General features: G+C 38.6%; 1 protein-coding gene across 1 annotated transcript; it reads right to left on the reverse strand.

The window, feature by feature from the left end:
• Positions 1 to 184: 184 nt before the first annotated feature.
• Positions 185 to 5,688, reverse strand: agpat4 (1-acylglycerol-3-phosphate O-acyltransferase 4 (lysophosphatidic acid acyltransferase, delta)). The gene is made up of 8 exons (XM_030772697.1): positions 5,511 to 5,688; positions 4,921 to 5,090; positions 3,052 to 3,213; positions 2,642 to 2,795; positions 2,381 to 2,483; positions 1,884 to 1,959; positions 1,353 to 1,551; positions 185 to 276 (listed from the first exon to the last, which is right to left on the reverse strand). The coding sequence occupies exons 1-8, from the start codon at positions 5,686 to 5,688 to the stop codon at positions 185 to 187; spliced, it is 1,134 nt and encodes a 377-aa protein (XP_030628557.1).
• Between the last annotated feature and the right edge of the window lie 7,535 nt (positions 5,689 to 13,223).

Below are 13,223 nucleotides of genomic sequence, written 5' to 3' on the forward strand. Positions count from 1 at the left end.
CATTTGACAGTATTCAAGTACATGACATCTTCCCTGGCCATTCAAAATGGCAGTATCGATTAAAATCATGTCCTTTGTCCTTTAGAACCTGGCTGTTCCTCTGCGTGGGTTAGTTTTTAAGAAGCTTTGTAATGCACGCTGCAAACTTTGGAGTTTGTTCGTTTCTGCTGTTTGTGCAGATTCTTTAGTTGTTGTTTAAGGGCGTTTCTTTAATCCCATAGCTGGAGCTCCTGTTAATTTCTGTCTGTGCGATCATCCACCGAACGCTGACTGACCCTGTGGGACAAGAGAAAGAGCGGCTTTGTTTACACTGTGAGAGAGTACATTTGACACCAAAGACAGAAAGCTACTGCAACACTGTGCAGCTGTTGTGGACATATCTGCTGATTAAGTTTGCACAGCTGATCAAAAATACTGGATGAAAGTATGAGTTTGTTCATCGTCATCTCTCAGTCTGCAACTCAGACAGTGTTACCACTATAGATGAAGTTAAACACATGCAAACAAAGTTTAGTTTGATTCTATGCCGATTCATTATAGCTCAAAAAATTCAGACATTTTAATGACGTGAGCTAAATCACATGCGCTACGACACTAATTTTCTTTGTGTGTGTGTGCGTGTGTGTTGCTTTAGTTGTTTTTGTCTTTTTTGTCTCTGAGCCTACATGTGCTATGAATACATCATGACTATTCCAAAATATGTCAAGCTTAACTTTATGGGACTTTCTCTGCTGGAGGCATATGTCCCCAGTGTAAATAAACATGCTATGACCTCATTGAGTGTCACTGAAAATGTACGTCCTTCATGCACTAGATGTTCCAGGCAACATGCATGCTTTTGATTCTAATTCCAGACAGAGGGAGTAATTATACTTACTCCCACAGAGCTTTGTTCAGCTTCCAAATGAAATGTAATTTTGAAAGAAGTTAAACATTTCAATATTAATTACTCTCTTTACATCAAATCTAATAAATACAAGAAATAAGAAACCAAATGTCATCATAGTTTACATGGAGTCTTCTAAATGACACACAGATATGCAGAAAATCTCTTTTAACCTTTTTAATAAGAATCATGTTTCGTGCTTTAGGGCAAAAATTTCAGCTTTCATTATCTGACACGATGACAGATTTCTAGACAAATAATTTATCAGTCCTGTCATATCCACCCTTGGCATTTCTGTTCTTCCATAGCAGCAATATATTTCGCTCATCTTGTGTGTCATTAAATAAGCTAAAGGGCTAAATCATGTGGACCAGATTTGTAACTATAGTGATGCGGTCATGGGAAGCCAGTGGGAATGGGTGTGTCTGACTGACAGTGCTCAGTTCGGAGTGAGTGGGCGTTGTACCTGCGATGCAGACAGCGGCAGTGGTGAGGAGGGTGAATGTGGAGCCTGTCTGGAGAAGCTGAAACAGAAGCATGACGAGAGGGCAGGTGAGCAGGCTGATCCAGAACAGCCAGTTGATCAGGGACCAGGGCCGGCGTGGGGGCGTCACTGAGGGACCCGGGAAACGACCTGTCTGATAATAGTGCTCCTGGAACCTGTCCTGTGAAGGGGACAACCACAGACGGGGGTCAGAATGAGGAATCTTTTAGTTGAGACAGACTTGAATAATGAAAGTTGAAAAAATGAAAACAAACTGTTTGTCAACAGGACATACAAAAACGTTAAAAACAAGTTCCAGTGAAGACAAAGCCGTCTTGGACAGTGTGATTTTTTCTTTTTTTGGGGGGCTAAACCATCTTGTTTAACCCGAAGGTTTCTATTTTTCCTTTTTTTTGGGCACTCACATATTATTTCAAATGGTTCATTAGGCATACTATGAAAGGGAAAAAGAACTCTTGACACACTTCCTATTAAGGCCAGTGTTATTCTCACCTTCTCTTGGTAGAGTTTATGCAGCCAAGCTGAGCATTCAGACTCATCCACTGGGACAGACTCCAGAGGAATCCTCCTACAACACAGACATAGAGGAACAACGTGTGGTTAGGAAAATTTCTCTTCAGTCACTCGGAAATATCTAACTGAATCATCAAAATCCAATCCTTACTCAAAGAACAGGGATGTGGAAGCAACAACAAAAAGGACAGAAATTTATCCTGTCCTTTTGGCACTATGACAGAGAAAAGAACCTGTAGCGCTGCAGAACCAGGTTTAAGTCCATTTGTGTGGAGATTTAACTTGTCAAATGGGAAAATAATACAAGGCGCTGACTTAAATGGGTATGTTATGAGAGCCCTGTAACAGCAGGAATGAAAGACTTCTTGGAAGAACCTGAAGGAAAACGGATTACCCACAACATAAAATATGAATCCAAGCTTCCAGCACAGTTCCACTACACAGTTATTTTGTTTCCAGTCCTTCAATGTCCTTACCTCACATATAAATCAGCGTGATACTTTCTGCCATTGAGAACTCCTAGTAAAGTTGGCGTTTCGTTGTTTCTGAAATTAAGTGTAGAATCGTACACAGCAGTAACTACAGAGGAGACACAAACAATGTCAGGAATACAGGTATTCTAACAAACATGGATTTTTTATTTTATTTATTTTTTTTTTTTCAAAACTGCATTAGCAACAGCCACAGTACATCTGTAGGGTAATAGTTTTTTGGACGGCTGAAACTTAATCTCTCACCTGCTCCCCTGAGGTTCTGCACAGTGACAAAGAAGCCTTTAGTTCTAGGCAGGAGATGGTACTTGAGTTTGGGAAGCCCTTTGCTCTCTGCAACTTGCATGCTAATCTGGTGTTTCTTCTCTGTGAAACGTGTCCCCTCACAATGCAGGAGAAACTAGGCATAATACATTGATATATATGTGAAAAATGGGCATCGATGCAGAGACATTACACAAAACGTATTTAGTAAAAATAGCATCTTGAAGGAATATGAACTGCAGACTTACTTAACATGTATGGGTTTATTTTGATAATGATAGCAATTATGAATTGATGAATGTCTACTCACAATGTGTTCAAGACACAATAAAACATACAAGGTTAAAGTGTGGCATAAAGGCCACTGCGTGCTATTTTTTTTGTCTACGTACCCAGAAGTTCTCTGGGTAATCTCGAATATTCTGAAGAGCCTGGGTCACCGTCCTGCGATCATCTTCCCACTTACGTTTACAGAAGACAATCTCCAGGAAGTACCACATGAATCCAATCACAGGCACATATGCTAGCTCTTTCTTAGCTAGCACCTTAGAGCTCTGAGATTCAAATATTCACGTATGGTCAGTGACAAAGAAGCTTTTCATTAGGATACTATTTCATCTTTTTTCATCTTAGATTTCACATCACAAGGTAGAATTTGAACAATTTGTTCCTAGATAATTCTTAAGTTTTATACTGAAGTATCATAGTAATATCTAATGCTCTGTTACAGTGCCTTGTAAAAGTATCCCCCAGTTTAAATAACAACCTGTGTTTTAAATGGATTTTTATTTGGATTTTATGTAATGAACATACACAAAATAGTCCAAATTGGTGACGTGCAATAAAAAAACAAAACCTTGTTTTATAAAATCCTAAAAAATAAAAAACTGAAAAGTGGTGTGTGCATATGTATTTACCCCCTTTGCTATGAGGCCCCTAACAACTACCTTCAGAAGTCACATAATTAGTTAAAATAAGTCCACCTGTGTGCAGTCTAAATGTCACATGATCTTAGTATACTCCTGTTCTGAAAGGCCCCAGAGTCTGCAACACCACAAAGCAAGCAGCACCATGAAGACCAAGGAGCTCTCCAAACAGGTCAGGGACAAAGTTGTGGAGAAGTACAGATCAGGGTTGGGTTATCCCACGGGGCACCATCAAATCCATTATTACAAAATGGAAAGAATATGCCACCACAACAAACCTGAAAAGAGAGGGATGCCCACCAAAACTCATGGACACTGACAATATTGTGAACCAGATGAGTAGAGGCCTTGCCTTAGGCGCTGCAGCAGATACCTAACACCTGAATTAACCAAGAAGGTTATGGTTGCCTTAGGTCTAGCTCATAGTACTGTAACATCATATGTTCAAATGCCACCAAGAAACATCTGGCAAAAGTTCAGCTGGTCCAGAACAAAGCAGCACACCTTGCTCTAAAATGTCCAGACAAAACAAACATTAACAGCATGTATTCAAGTTTACATTGGCTTCAAGTTGAAGATAGGGTAAACACTTCTCTACTACTCTCAACCTGGACAACTTTAAACAACAAGACCCCACTAAATCAATATAATCTTTTCCATGAAAGTTTTAACTCCCACATCTATAGCACAAGACAGGCGGTGGAGGGACGTTTTGTCGTACCAAAGCCTAGGGTTAGGGTTACTTCAACGTTGTATGCAGAGCAATTATATCATGGAACAAGCTGCCGTCACTTTTAACAAAAATAAATATTAAGTCTACTTTTAATAAACAAGTAAAGAATTACCTGGGTCAGTCATACATTTAATTACTTATTATACCAGTCCCTGTCAGTGGGCGCATTTGTAGTATTTTATTTTTTACCTGTTTTGTTTTAGTCTGTTTCACAGTGACTGTATTTTAATGTTTGTCCTTTTTACTCAAATAATTCATTTTTGTGTCTTTGCAGTTGTTTTTCTTTTTCTGTATTTGATTTTGATGCTTCTTGTGATGTATTTTCAACTTGATTATTAGGATTTTTTACCTTTCAGACCCCAGGAAGAATAACATAAATAACATGCAATAGTTATGCATGCTCAAGTTTTTTTTTTTTTTTTGTATTTAATCTTATTTCTTTCTTATTTCACAATAAATAAGCATCTTCAAATTGGTTGGCATATTGAGTAAATCAAACGATGGAGGGGGGGGGTGTGTGTGAATACTTTTGCAAGGCACTGTATATTCATTCTGCGCCTTACAAACTTATAAAAGCTTTTTTGAGAATTTTTTCTCCTTACCCCAAGAACCCCAAATCTTTCACAGAAGGTCCAACCACATAAAAAGTCGATCTCAAAGTTGTGGTTAAGGACGACAATGGCGTTTTCTTTTCCGTACAAAGCATAGCTTTCCTGATCTGTATAGAGTGTGCATTCAGTTCCAGACCACCACTCTAGCAGTGCCACCAGCTCTGACCAAAATACAAAACCAAGAAAAGCAGATTCAAATAAATGCAAATTATGCAGGTGAAAATAGCGTGGTCCAGGAATAGATGATGTTAATCCTGTTATCTGAAGTCATGTCCTGATTATAACTAAAACTAAATCATATATGAAACAATTGTTCAATATACATTCATGAACAACAGTGAAACCAACAGCTATGAGCTCGCTTCCTGTTTCTGTGTTGACACTTGTGGTTGCTAAGACAAAAGTGTGGTCCTTGACCACAAGAGAAATACCCATCTTATGGGCATAAAAAGCACAATGAGTACAGTCTTATTTAACCTCTGACACTTTTCACATATGTTAAGTTAACAATTATTTCTGCATTTCATCAGATGTTGTAACACAGAAGTAGGGAGAAGAGGCTGGGTGTGGTTAAGACTCACGGCTAGAGATGGAGTATCCCAGTCTGCAGTTGATCCTGCGGGCTAGCTGCTTGTTGAAAGGCCAGAGAGGCAAAGTGAAGAGCTGTACCACATTAACAATGAGGCCACTAACCAGGAACACATAGCAGATGATGAGGTGACAAATGAACTGGCTCTTAACCAGACTGATAAGTCCCATTGTCAAGATGTACACACACTACGCTGTCTTTTTCTCTAAAGAAACCTGGACACAAACATAAAGAGACCAAATAAGAGAGAGAGAGAGGGGAAAAAAGTCAGCTGCAATGGGAAGCAAAAAAAAAAAAAAAGAAAAAGTGTCATACTGTGTGCTTGTGAAAGAGATTTATAGATAGAACTAATTATAAAGAGTCTAAAGAGAGTCTATTATTAATGTGCTTAACCTTATAAGATCAATGCATAAGATGGCAACTGAACAAAATCCTAGACTTTGATTAGAACATGATCACAGACATGATTAAGAACCGTACTTTTATGCTTTTAAAAAACCTAAGTCTAATCGAACTGCTAGGCTGGTATTCCTTTGCTGCCGATGGTAAGGTGCAGTTGCAGAGGAGGGGTGTGTTCTGAAACATTCATTACACAACTGGTTTGGGCTGTTCAAAGAGGATCTGAGCAACCCTACTGGTGGCCACAATCACACCACCGCCCACACTCTCCTCTTCTGAGTCTTGTTTAAATATCATTCTGAATTCTGTCATATTGAATTTATAAATCGTTTGTTCATTTGTATGTATACTTCTATTCTATTCTATTTCTTTAAACTACAGATAAGCAAAGCTAGTAGATAACTATGTTTCACAATGCCATAAAGACTTCTTGATTAATTTAATTTTTCTTCTTCCTCGATGTGAAGTACTAAGTGGTGGCTGAGATGCACAAGAGGCCTCAAGGCAACACTGAGGGGATTCATCCCTAGCTTGTTTGTTGTTAAAACAAAAGAAAAGTCATCCAAATCAGTTTCAATCCTCTTGACTACATTCACATTTTGAAGGAGTACGCTAACTGGATGTATGTACAAACTTAAAGAAAGAAGCATCTACTAGTGCAACTTTTACGTGTTACGCTGGCGGATGTTCAATGAAATGTGATCAAGTAATTAAAGCTAGGTTATTCTGGGGTTGATATTCATCCACCTTAAAATACAGATTCCAGTGAACGTCTATTTGGCAAGGACTTTGACCTCTCTGCTTTGCAGGAAGGCAGCTGCCATTGTGTTGCACGTTTTCCCCAAGGCTCAGGAGTGTTACTCTGAAAGAAATCTCCCTCCATGATGTTTAACTGCTATGAGTTTGTTTATAGACTAGATTTACCAAAAGCTGACTTTTACGATTGCACGTTTATTCTACAACATGGTTACGTGGACATTGCTCAGTTCAGTTCAGCTCAACCCAAAGAGGTTCAACAGAAGTTAAGCAGCACCAAATATGAGAAGTTCTTTCACACATTAACTCGACAGCTTCTACTGGGGAATCTGGAGTTTGTATGTCATCTGCTCAGTCTATCGGGTGCTTTACTAAGATTAAGAGTAAAATGCCATTGTTCAACACATATGGTTGTATGCTTAGGGTGTGCTTTGGACATGCTGGATAAGAGTCACCACAAGGTGAGTTTGCATGCGTAAATACTGATAACGCGAACATTTTTTGTGTGTATATTTTTCGACTGTTGATGAACAGTCCAGTAGGAAAAACACTGTGCGGACTGGATATCTGCACTTAAAACAACCAATTTTATACGATTTTATACCACCTACACTTACAGTAAATTTAACATAACAATAATAAAATCAAACATTCCTGCATCCTCATTTCAGATGACACTTTCAGATTTACATACACTATAAAATTCATATCGTTTGCCCTCCTGAAATGATTAAATCATTGAAATGGGGGAAGGAGATCACACCCTTGGGTAGATTTAATTTGCTATTCTGGACTTGTTAAATTGTTTCTAAGAGCTTTATCAGGTGCGCCTATATAAACATAAGATGTTCCTGAATGTTGATCTAGCCCATGCAAGAGCCAGACAACTGCACAATGCTGCCCTGATGGACAGGTATGTTATGGCAACACATGGAATGTTACTCTAGTGTTTTCCACAAACTTTACACTCTGTAATTAACAAATGGTTAACGAGACACACCTATAAAACAGAGAGTGAATGACAAGGATAATTCAGCTGAATGCCTCAGAACATTATAAACGAAAGTTTGGCAAAGGTGAGCTTGAATACATTTAGAGTCTTCCAGTAAAGAAATGAAGAAGTGGATGGAACAAACTGATCTCTTAATTCATCTGCATTTCCACTTATTAACCAAAGAAGCATGCTCTTTGTATGTGTCTGTAGTTATGGGTAATTTGAAGTTTCTGGAGAGAACATTTGGTTAACTCACACTACAGACTTCCCCTTCCTCCGATCTACAGTAGATGTCAACGAGTTGGAGAATGAGCGCAGCTGGTCAATCAGGGAATTCAAATACCAGCTAAATTATCTCTAAGGTCTTATTAGCCGCGTTGTCTGTCAAATGGCTTAATTTAATGTAGCTCAGTGACTCATAAATTCCTGCTATCATAAATGAACAATTGACACGACAGCATGTCTCTTCACAAATAGGAGTGGGTAAAAGGCGAGCACAAGACAATCATAACGCCACTGCAACTGCTCCTTTAGAATTTAAACTTCTAAAATAAAAGAACAATATTGAACTTTAGATTGTGCTTTACCTCATTCCTCGAACTGCTGCTAAGCAGGACTGTCATAGGAAACGTCGGATCACTTGGTCACAAAGAGGCGGGAATTCAGCGTCATTCCAGAAAGAAACCTTAGGTGTCAGATGCGATCAAAAAGGCACTTGAAGGTTGAACCAATGCGGGTAACATTTTACTCAATCTCACATCTTGGACCTTATTACGGGACCACACCCAGACTCGGAAACCCCACCCTGAGATTGCACACTATTGGGCAAATGGGGGTTTACGAGGCTTATGTCATTTCCTTCCTGAACGTAATATTGCAGTCTGTTTGTAGGAGACTGGGAAACAACTGTCTCACTGTTCCATACAGTGTCATCTGTAGCAAACAGTCCGACAAACGAATGACCGATCCAGCCTCTTCTGCGGGCTCTTAGGCTACTTGTAGGTACAGTTCTCTTACTGTTTGACGGGCTATAAATAGAAGAAGTCTTTAAGCACGTTCTTCGTCCATACTTTTCCATCCCTAAAGTTAAATCTTTGGGGAAAAAAATTCTTTCTGCATTATTTACGAAGTGAGTCATAACATCAGACATAACAGGCAAACAGTGCAGTACATTTACAATATAGAGAACACTCTTGGGGTTATCTCTACATCTTTAACACTAACTATAAGATCACACACTTCTAGACGTAGGATATTCCTAACCATACTGGAACTGCCACATAGCACAGAAGGGCGGCAGTTTGAAAAATAAATTCGGCGCTTATGCGCTATGTAAGTAGTTACTTTGCACAACCTAGTGGCCATTTTGTATAGTGCATTAACCTTGAATAACCACAGCCAAGTTTTCTGTGATGAAAATATGATGGTAGGTAACGTAAACGTCGTTGATATTGATTAATTTAAGCGATATAGCAACTTGAGTTATAAACGTTGGATACAAATTACTTATTTGCACCCATGAGCTGTCACACGGGGTAGCCGACAAAGACAAACATTTTAGGTAGCTTAACAGTAATGTTTCCAGGTGGGTGAGTTGTTATTGAAATTTGAAAGAAACAAGGGACAATGATTTGGGTCTGGGAGTAGTGATGCTGTCATGCAAGGGACTTCAAGTTGAACACACCTAATGCTGACCTGGGAAATGAGGGTGAAAAAAAGGAAAAATCAACTGACTGTCTTTCCTTATACACACTACACTCACACTTGGTCATGTTCTCACCAACACAGTGGATCACCTCAGAGACTTTCTGGGGGAAAATGAAATAAAACAAAATATCACAGTTAATATCACAGTTATCAAAAACTTTCTTTTTTCTTGCCAACAGCCAACAACCAGATGAATTGTAGTGAACTAAACGTAAATGTTCAGATCAGGCAAATGAAAAAGAGAAAAACATGTTCTTTTTCAGTCCAAAAGGGGGTGCTTATAACTCAAGTAATAAAGCTCCAGAGAGTCTCCTCAGGTCTGAGCTCTGGTTTAAACCCCCCCCCCCCCCCCCCCCCCCCCCCCCCCCAAAACCCTCCAAAAAAGCAGGAGAAAAGTACTGCCTGACTGCATGAGATAGAGAGTACACTGTATCAATACTACATATTAAAAAATCTGCAGAGGTATTTTATTCCTATAGATCTATAACACACTGGAGAAACCAAAGTGATTTTCAGGTACTTCACATCAGTTCTGGACTGTTTAATGACTGCCACGTTACGAATGTTTGGACTTCAGCTGAGGGATTTTATCTTTTGCTGAACACGGTGATGAATCACCTTCACCCAAAAAAGCACTTGAGCTATGCTTTATCTGGTTTGCTCTCCTCTGTTATGTTTTATAAGGACATGAAAAAAGATATGTACTTGTTTTGATATAAATTGTATCACTAAGGGGAAAAAATGATTCATCCGTAAAAAAAAAAAAAAAAATTAAATTAAAGAAACTTGGAAGAAACAACTGACATGTCTTTACGGTAATAAGATAATAGTCAGTTATTGGTACTGGATGTGAAAGCAGCATTCAGTAACAAAACAGTGAACTCCTAACACAGTGGGCAATATTTACAAAAGTAAGTTTTGAAACCACTGACATGACCAGTCAACATGGAAACAGTCACTGTCCTCACCAAAGAGCCAGATGATAGCAGCACTTCTGTCTCATAGCAGAAAGAGATTTTCCTCCTGCAAGTTTCCATATATGTGACAGTACTTAATTATGCTTTTCAGGCTGACAGCACTACCAGCAGTGCTCATATACTAGTTATGGTTTGTAAGTAAAGTCATAGGTTGGCAAACAAACAAACACACACACACACACACACACAGAGCCAGCCTCAACTGTTTTATCTGACAACGAGAGATTTGCAACGATGGAAGATTATGCTTTCTTTGCTGCCTGAAACCAAACACCTTGAACGACTGAACGAAGATGTGCATCTGTGGACAATATGTATTCCAGTTGTAAATATTGCAGTGGAAGTATTCTTCTAGAATGATAGCATTAAATGATATGGTCTGCATTAGTCTTGATTAATGACAGACTTTGAATGGTAGGAATTTCCAGAAAGTCTATGCCTTCACCTTAATAATGTGTTAATGATATAATGTTCATTGATGACTGATTACTTTATGGTTCAGACTATTTGCACAGTGTTATGCATACACTGTGAGACGATGTATGTATTTGAGTCAGTAAATTAACTTGATGTCTTATGATGTCATATCTGCTTGGGTTTAAAGTTTCTTTATTTTCTTTTGAAGACATCTTTTATTTGAATATCTGGCTGAAAAAATTCTAGTTAAAAGATTTACATCATAATTAAGAGCTGTAAAAACATAAGAAAAAAAGGCCACCGCTGCTCAAGGCATTTCTCTCTGTGATGGCCTGATAGACTAGATTTGGGTTTATTTATTATCCCTTTGCAAAAGCATATTTTAGGCCACTATAAAAGTCAACACTGGTGTATGTGCATTTGAGCAGACACCAAATAAAAAGTCAGGGGAGGATCTTAAGAGCATTCTTATTAGTCATTGTGGCATGCAGCCATTGTAAAGCATAAACAGTCTCAGAAATTCAGGACAAATGTTACATGATCCTTCAAAGAAAAAGCATCCATACCAGCCAGTGGTCCAGCAAATCTCCTCACATTTAATCATGTCCCATATGTCTGCAAAGAAATAAGATTATAGAGATTAGAATATTTCATTTGATGTGTGATTCTTCATATGTGCAAAAAAACAAAGGTATGTGTGTGTGTAGGAGAGAGAGAGGGAGAGAGAGAGAGAGAGAGATTTACTTCCACGTCCACATCTATTGACAGACACAAAGTTAGGCAATGTTTTCACTATGGGAGGGTCTGTTCCTGCTCTGAAAATGCATGCATTCGTTTAGAGAGTCAGTGGGTCTGGACTGATTGCCTGGAAGAACAACATTTTTTGGAACTGGCATCCTCAGGAGGACTAATTTATGCATGTTCCTTTCACATCATGATTCTTTCCACACTGAGCTTACAATTGCAGAACTTGCCATATGCTGATTTATACTTAAATGGTCTGCACTGATTATGAACCTGATAGAGACTACATGTGAGGTCAGAGTAAAATCCTTACAGATGAAAATAGACTTCAGATATAGTTAGTTAATATCCATGAGCAAATTATCAGAAGATCACTCATACAATATAAAATGCAAACTTTCATTGTTTAGTGTGGAGAAATGACATCAAAGAAAAGATGAAACTCAGAACAAGATTTAGGTATGGGCCAACTAAAACTATAATCCTTGGCGATCGTTTGAAGAGTGTGGAGTAGTTCCGGTGTCCGTTTTTTGCCCTTGTACATGTTAATCTTTCTCCTCCTGTCTTCTGGCGCGGGCTCCATGGTTTCACAGTCATGTGCGATTGTCCCAAACACAAAAAGAGCTCTTGCTGCACCAGTACAGGCGTCTCGGGCCAGACAAGAAAGTATTTCTGACAGCAAACTGAAACCAGACAAACTATGTCCTGCAAGGATACCATATTTGCCAATCCTGGTTTAACTCGCAGCCAAATGAAAGTGCGTAAGAGGGAATAAATTCTGGTCAGCATTCTCGCTCTTTTTCTGTGCTTGAGGTTCATGGCACTTTTATCCCTAGTAACACTAACACTAATCTATTTTTTTAAGCCAAATTATATAACTGATGGATGCTTTAAAAATATGTCCAATATCAGTATTATAAGGACGTGCCAAGACAAAGTGGGTCATGGAAATCGTTCATCGCAGTTGTAAATAGCAAACACAAACTGTTTAATGTTATTCCCAAGGGTGAAATTTTTACAGATGATTATAAAACATACGCATAAAAAACAACACGGCAGGCTTTTCTTTAAAGACTGAAGCCTTAACTAATCAATATTTGATATCCTTAAGGGTCTGTTTACTTTACTGACATTGCATTGCAAAACCCAGAGGATGAATTATAACCAAATGACATCAACTGAAAACCAACTGATCCATACAGAGCACAGATAGGTGATCCTACAATTGAAAATAAGGAAAAGACAGTAAATAAGGAAACTTTATATAGCTCATTCTCCTATTGTGCCTATGGCCTCTTCATTCAATTTCAGGACTTATGAGTTGTCTTTGTCCCTCTGTGTTACTGCAGGTTGAGAGAGCAGTGGAAATGGGGACGCTGAAGAACGTGACCTGGAGAACATTAAAGGCTTGTGCGTTGGTGTTGTAAATGTTAAGTTGCATGAATGAATTACTGAGGAGAATAAACATGACTTTGCCAAGAAAAACTGAACATAAAATAAAAGCAGTAGGACTGACGTATGTGATCCTGTTGCTCTCAGATGGGTTGAAAACAGCAACGTCAAATTATCTGTCCAGACTCTCTCATCTTGTACCAAGTTGTCAAGTGAGTAATTAATGATAGCATTAACCAACAGTTACTGTCTCTTTGTTCATAAATTCTCAGGGAACATTAATTTGTTAATCTTAAGTAAAAGCCAACCATTCCCTGAC

Source organism: Chanos chanos, chromosome 4 (genome assembly GCF_902362185.1).
Source record: "Chanos chanos chromosome 4, fChaCha1.1, whole genome shotgun sequence".
NCBI classification, from domain to species: Eukaryota; Metazoa; Chordata; class Actinopteri; order Gonorynchiformes; family Chanidae; genus Chanos; species Chanos chanos.

Coding starts and splice junctions, on each gene's coding strand:
- agpat4 (XM_030772697.1), bottom strand. CDS start 5,688: ATGGGACTTATCAGTCTGGTTAAGAGCCAGTTCATTTGTCACCTCATC. Junction 2,484..2,641: donor GCAGAACCTCAGGGGAGCAG/GTGAGAGATTAA, acceptor TCTCCTCTGTAG/TTACTGCTGTGTACGATTCT. Junction 277..1,352: donor TGCCGCTGTCTGCATCGCAG/GTACAACGCCCA, acceptor CTTGTCCCACAG/GGTCAGTCAGCGTTCGGTGG.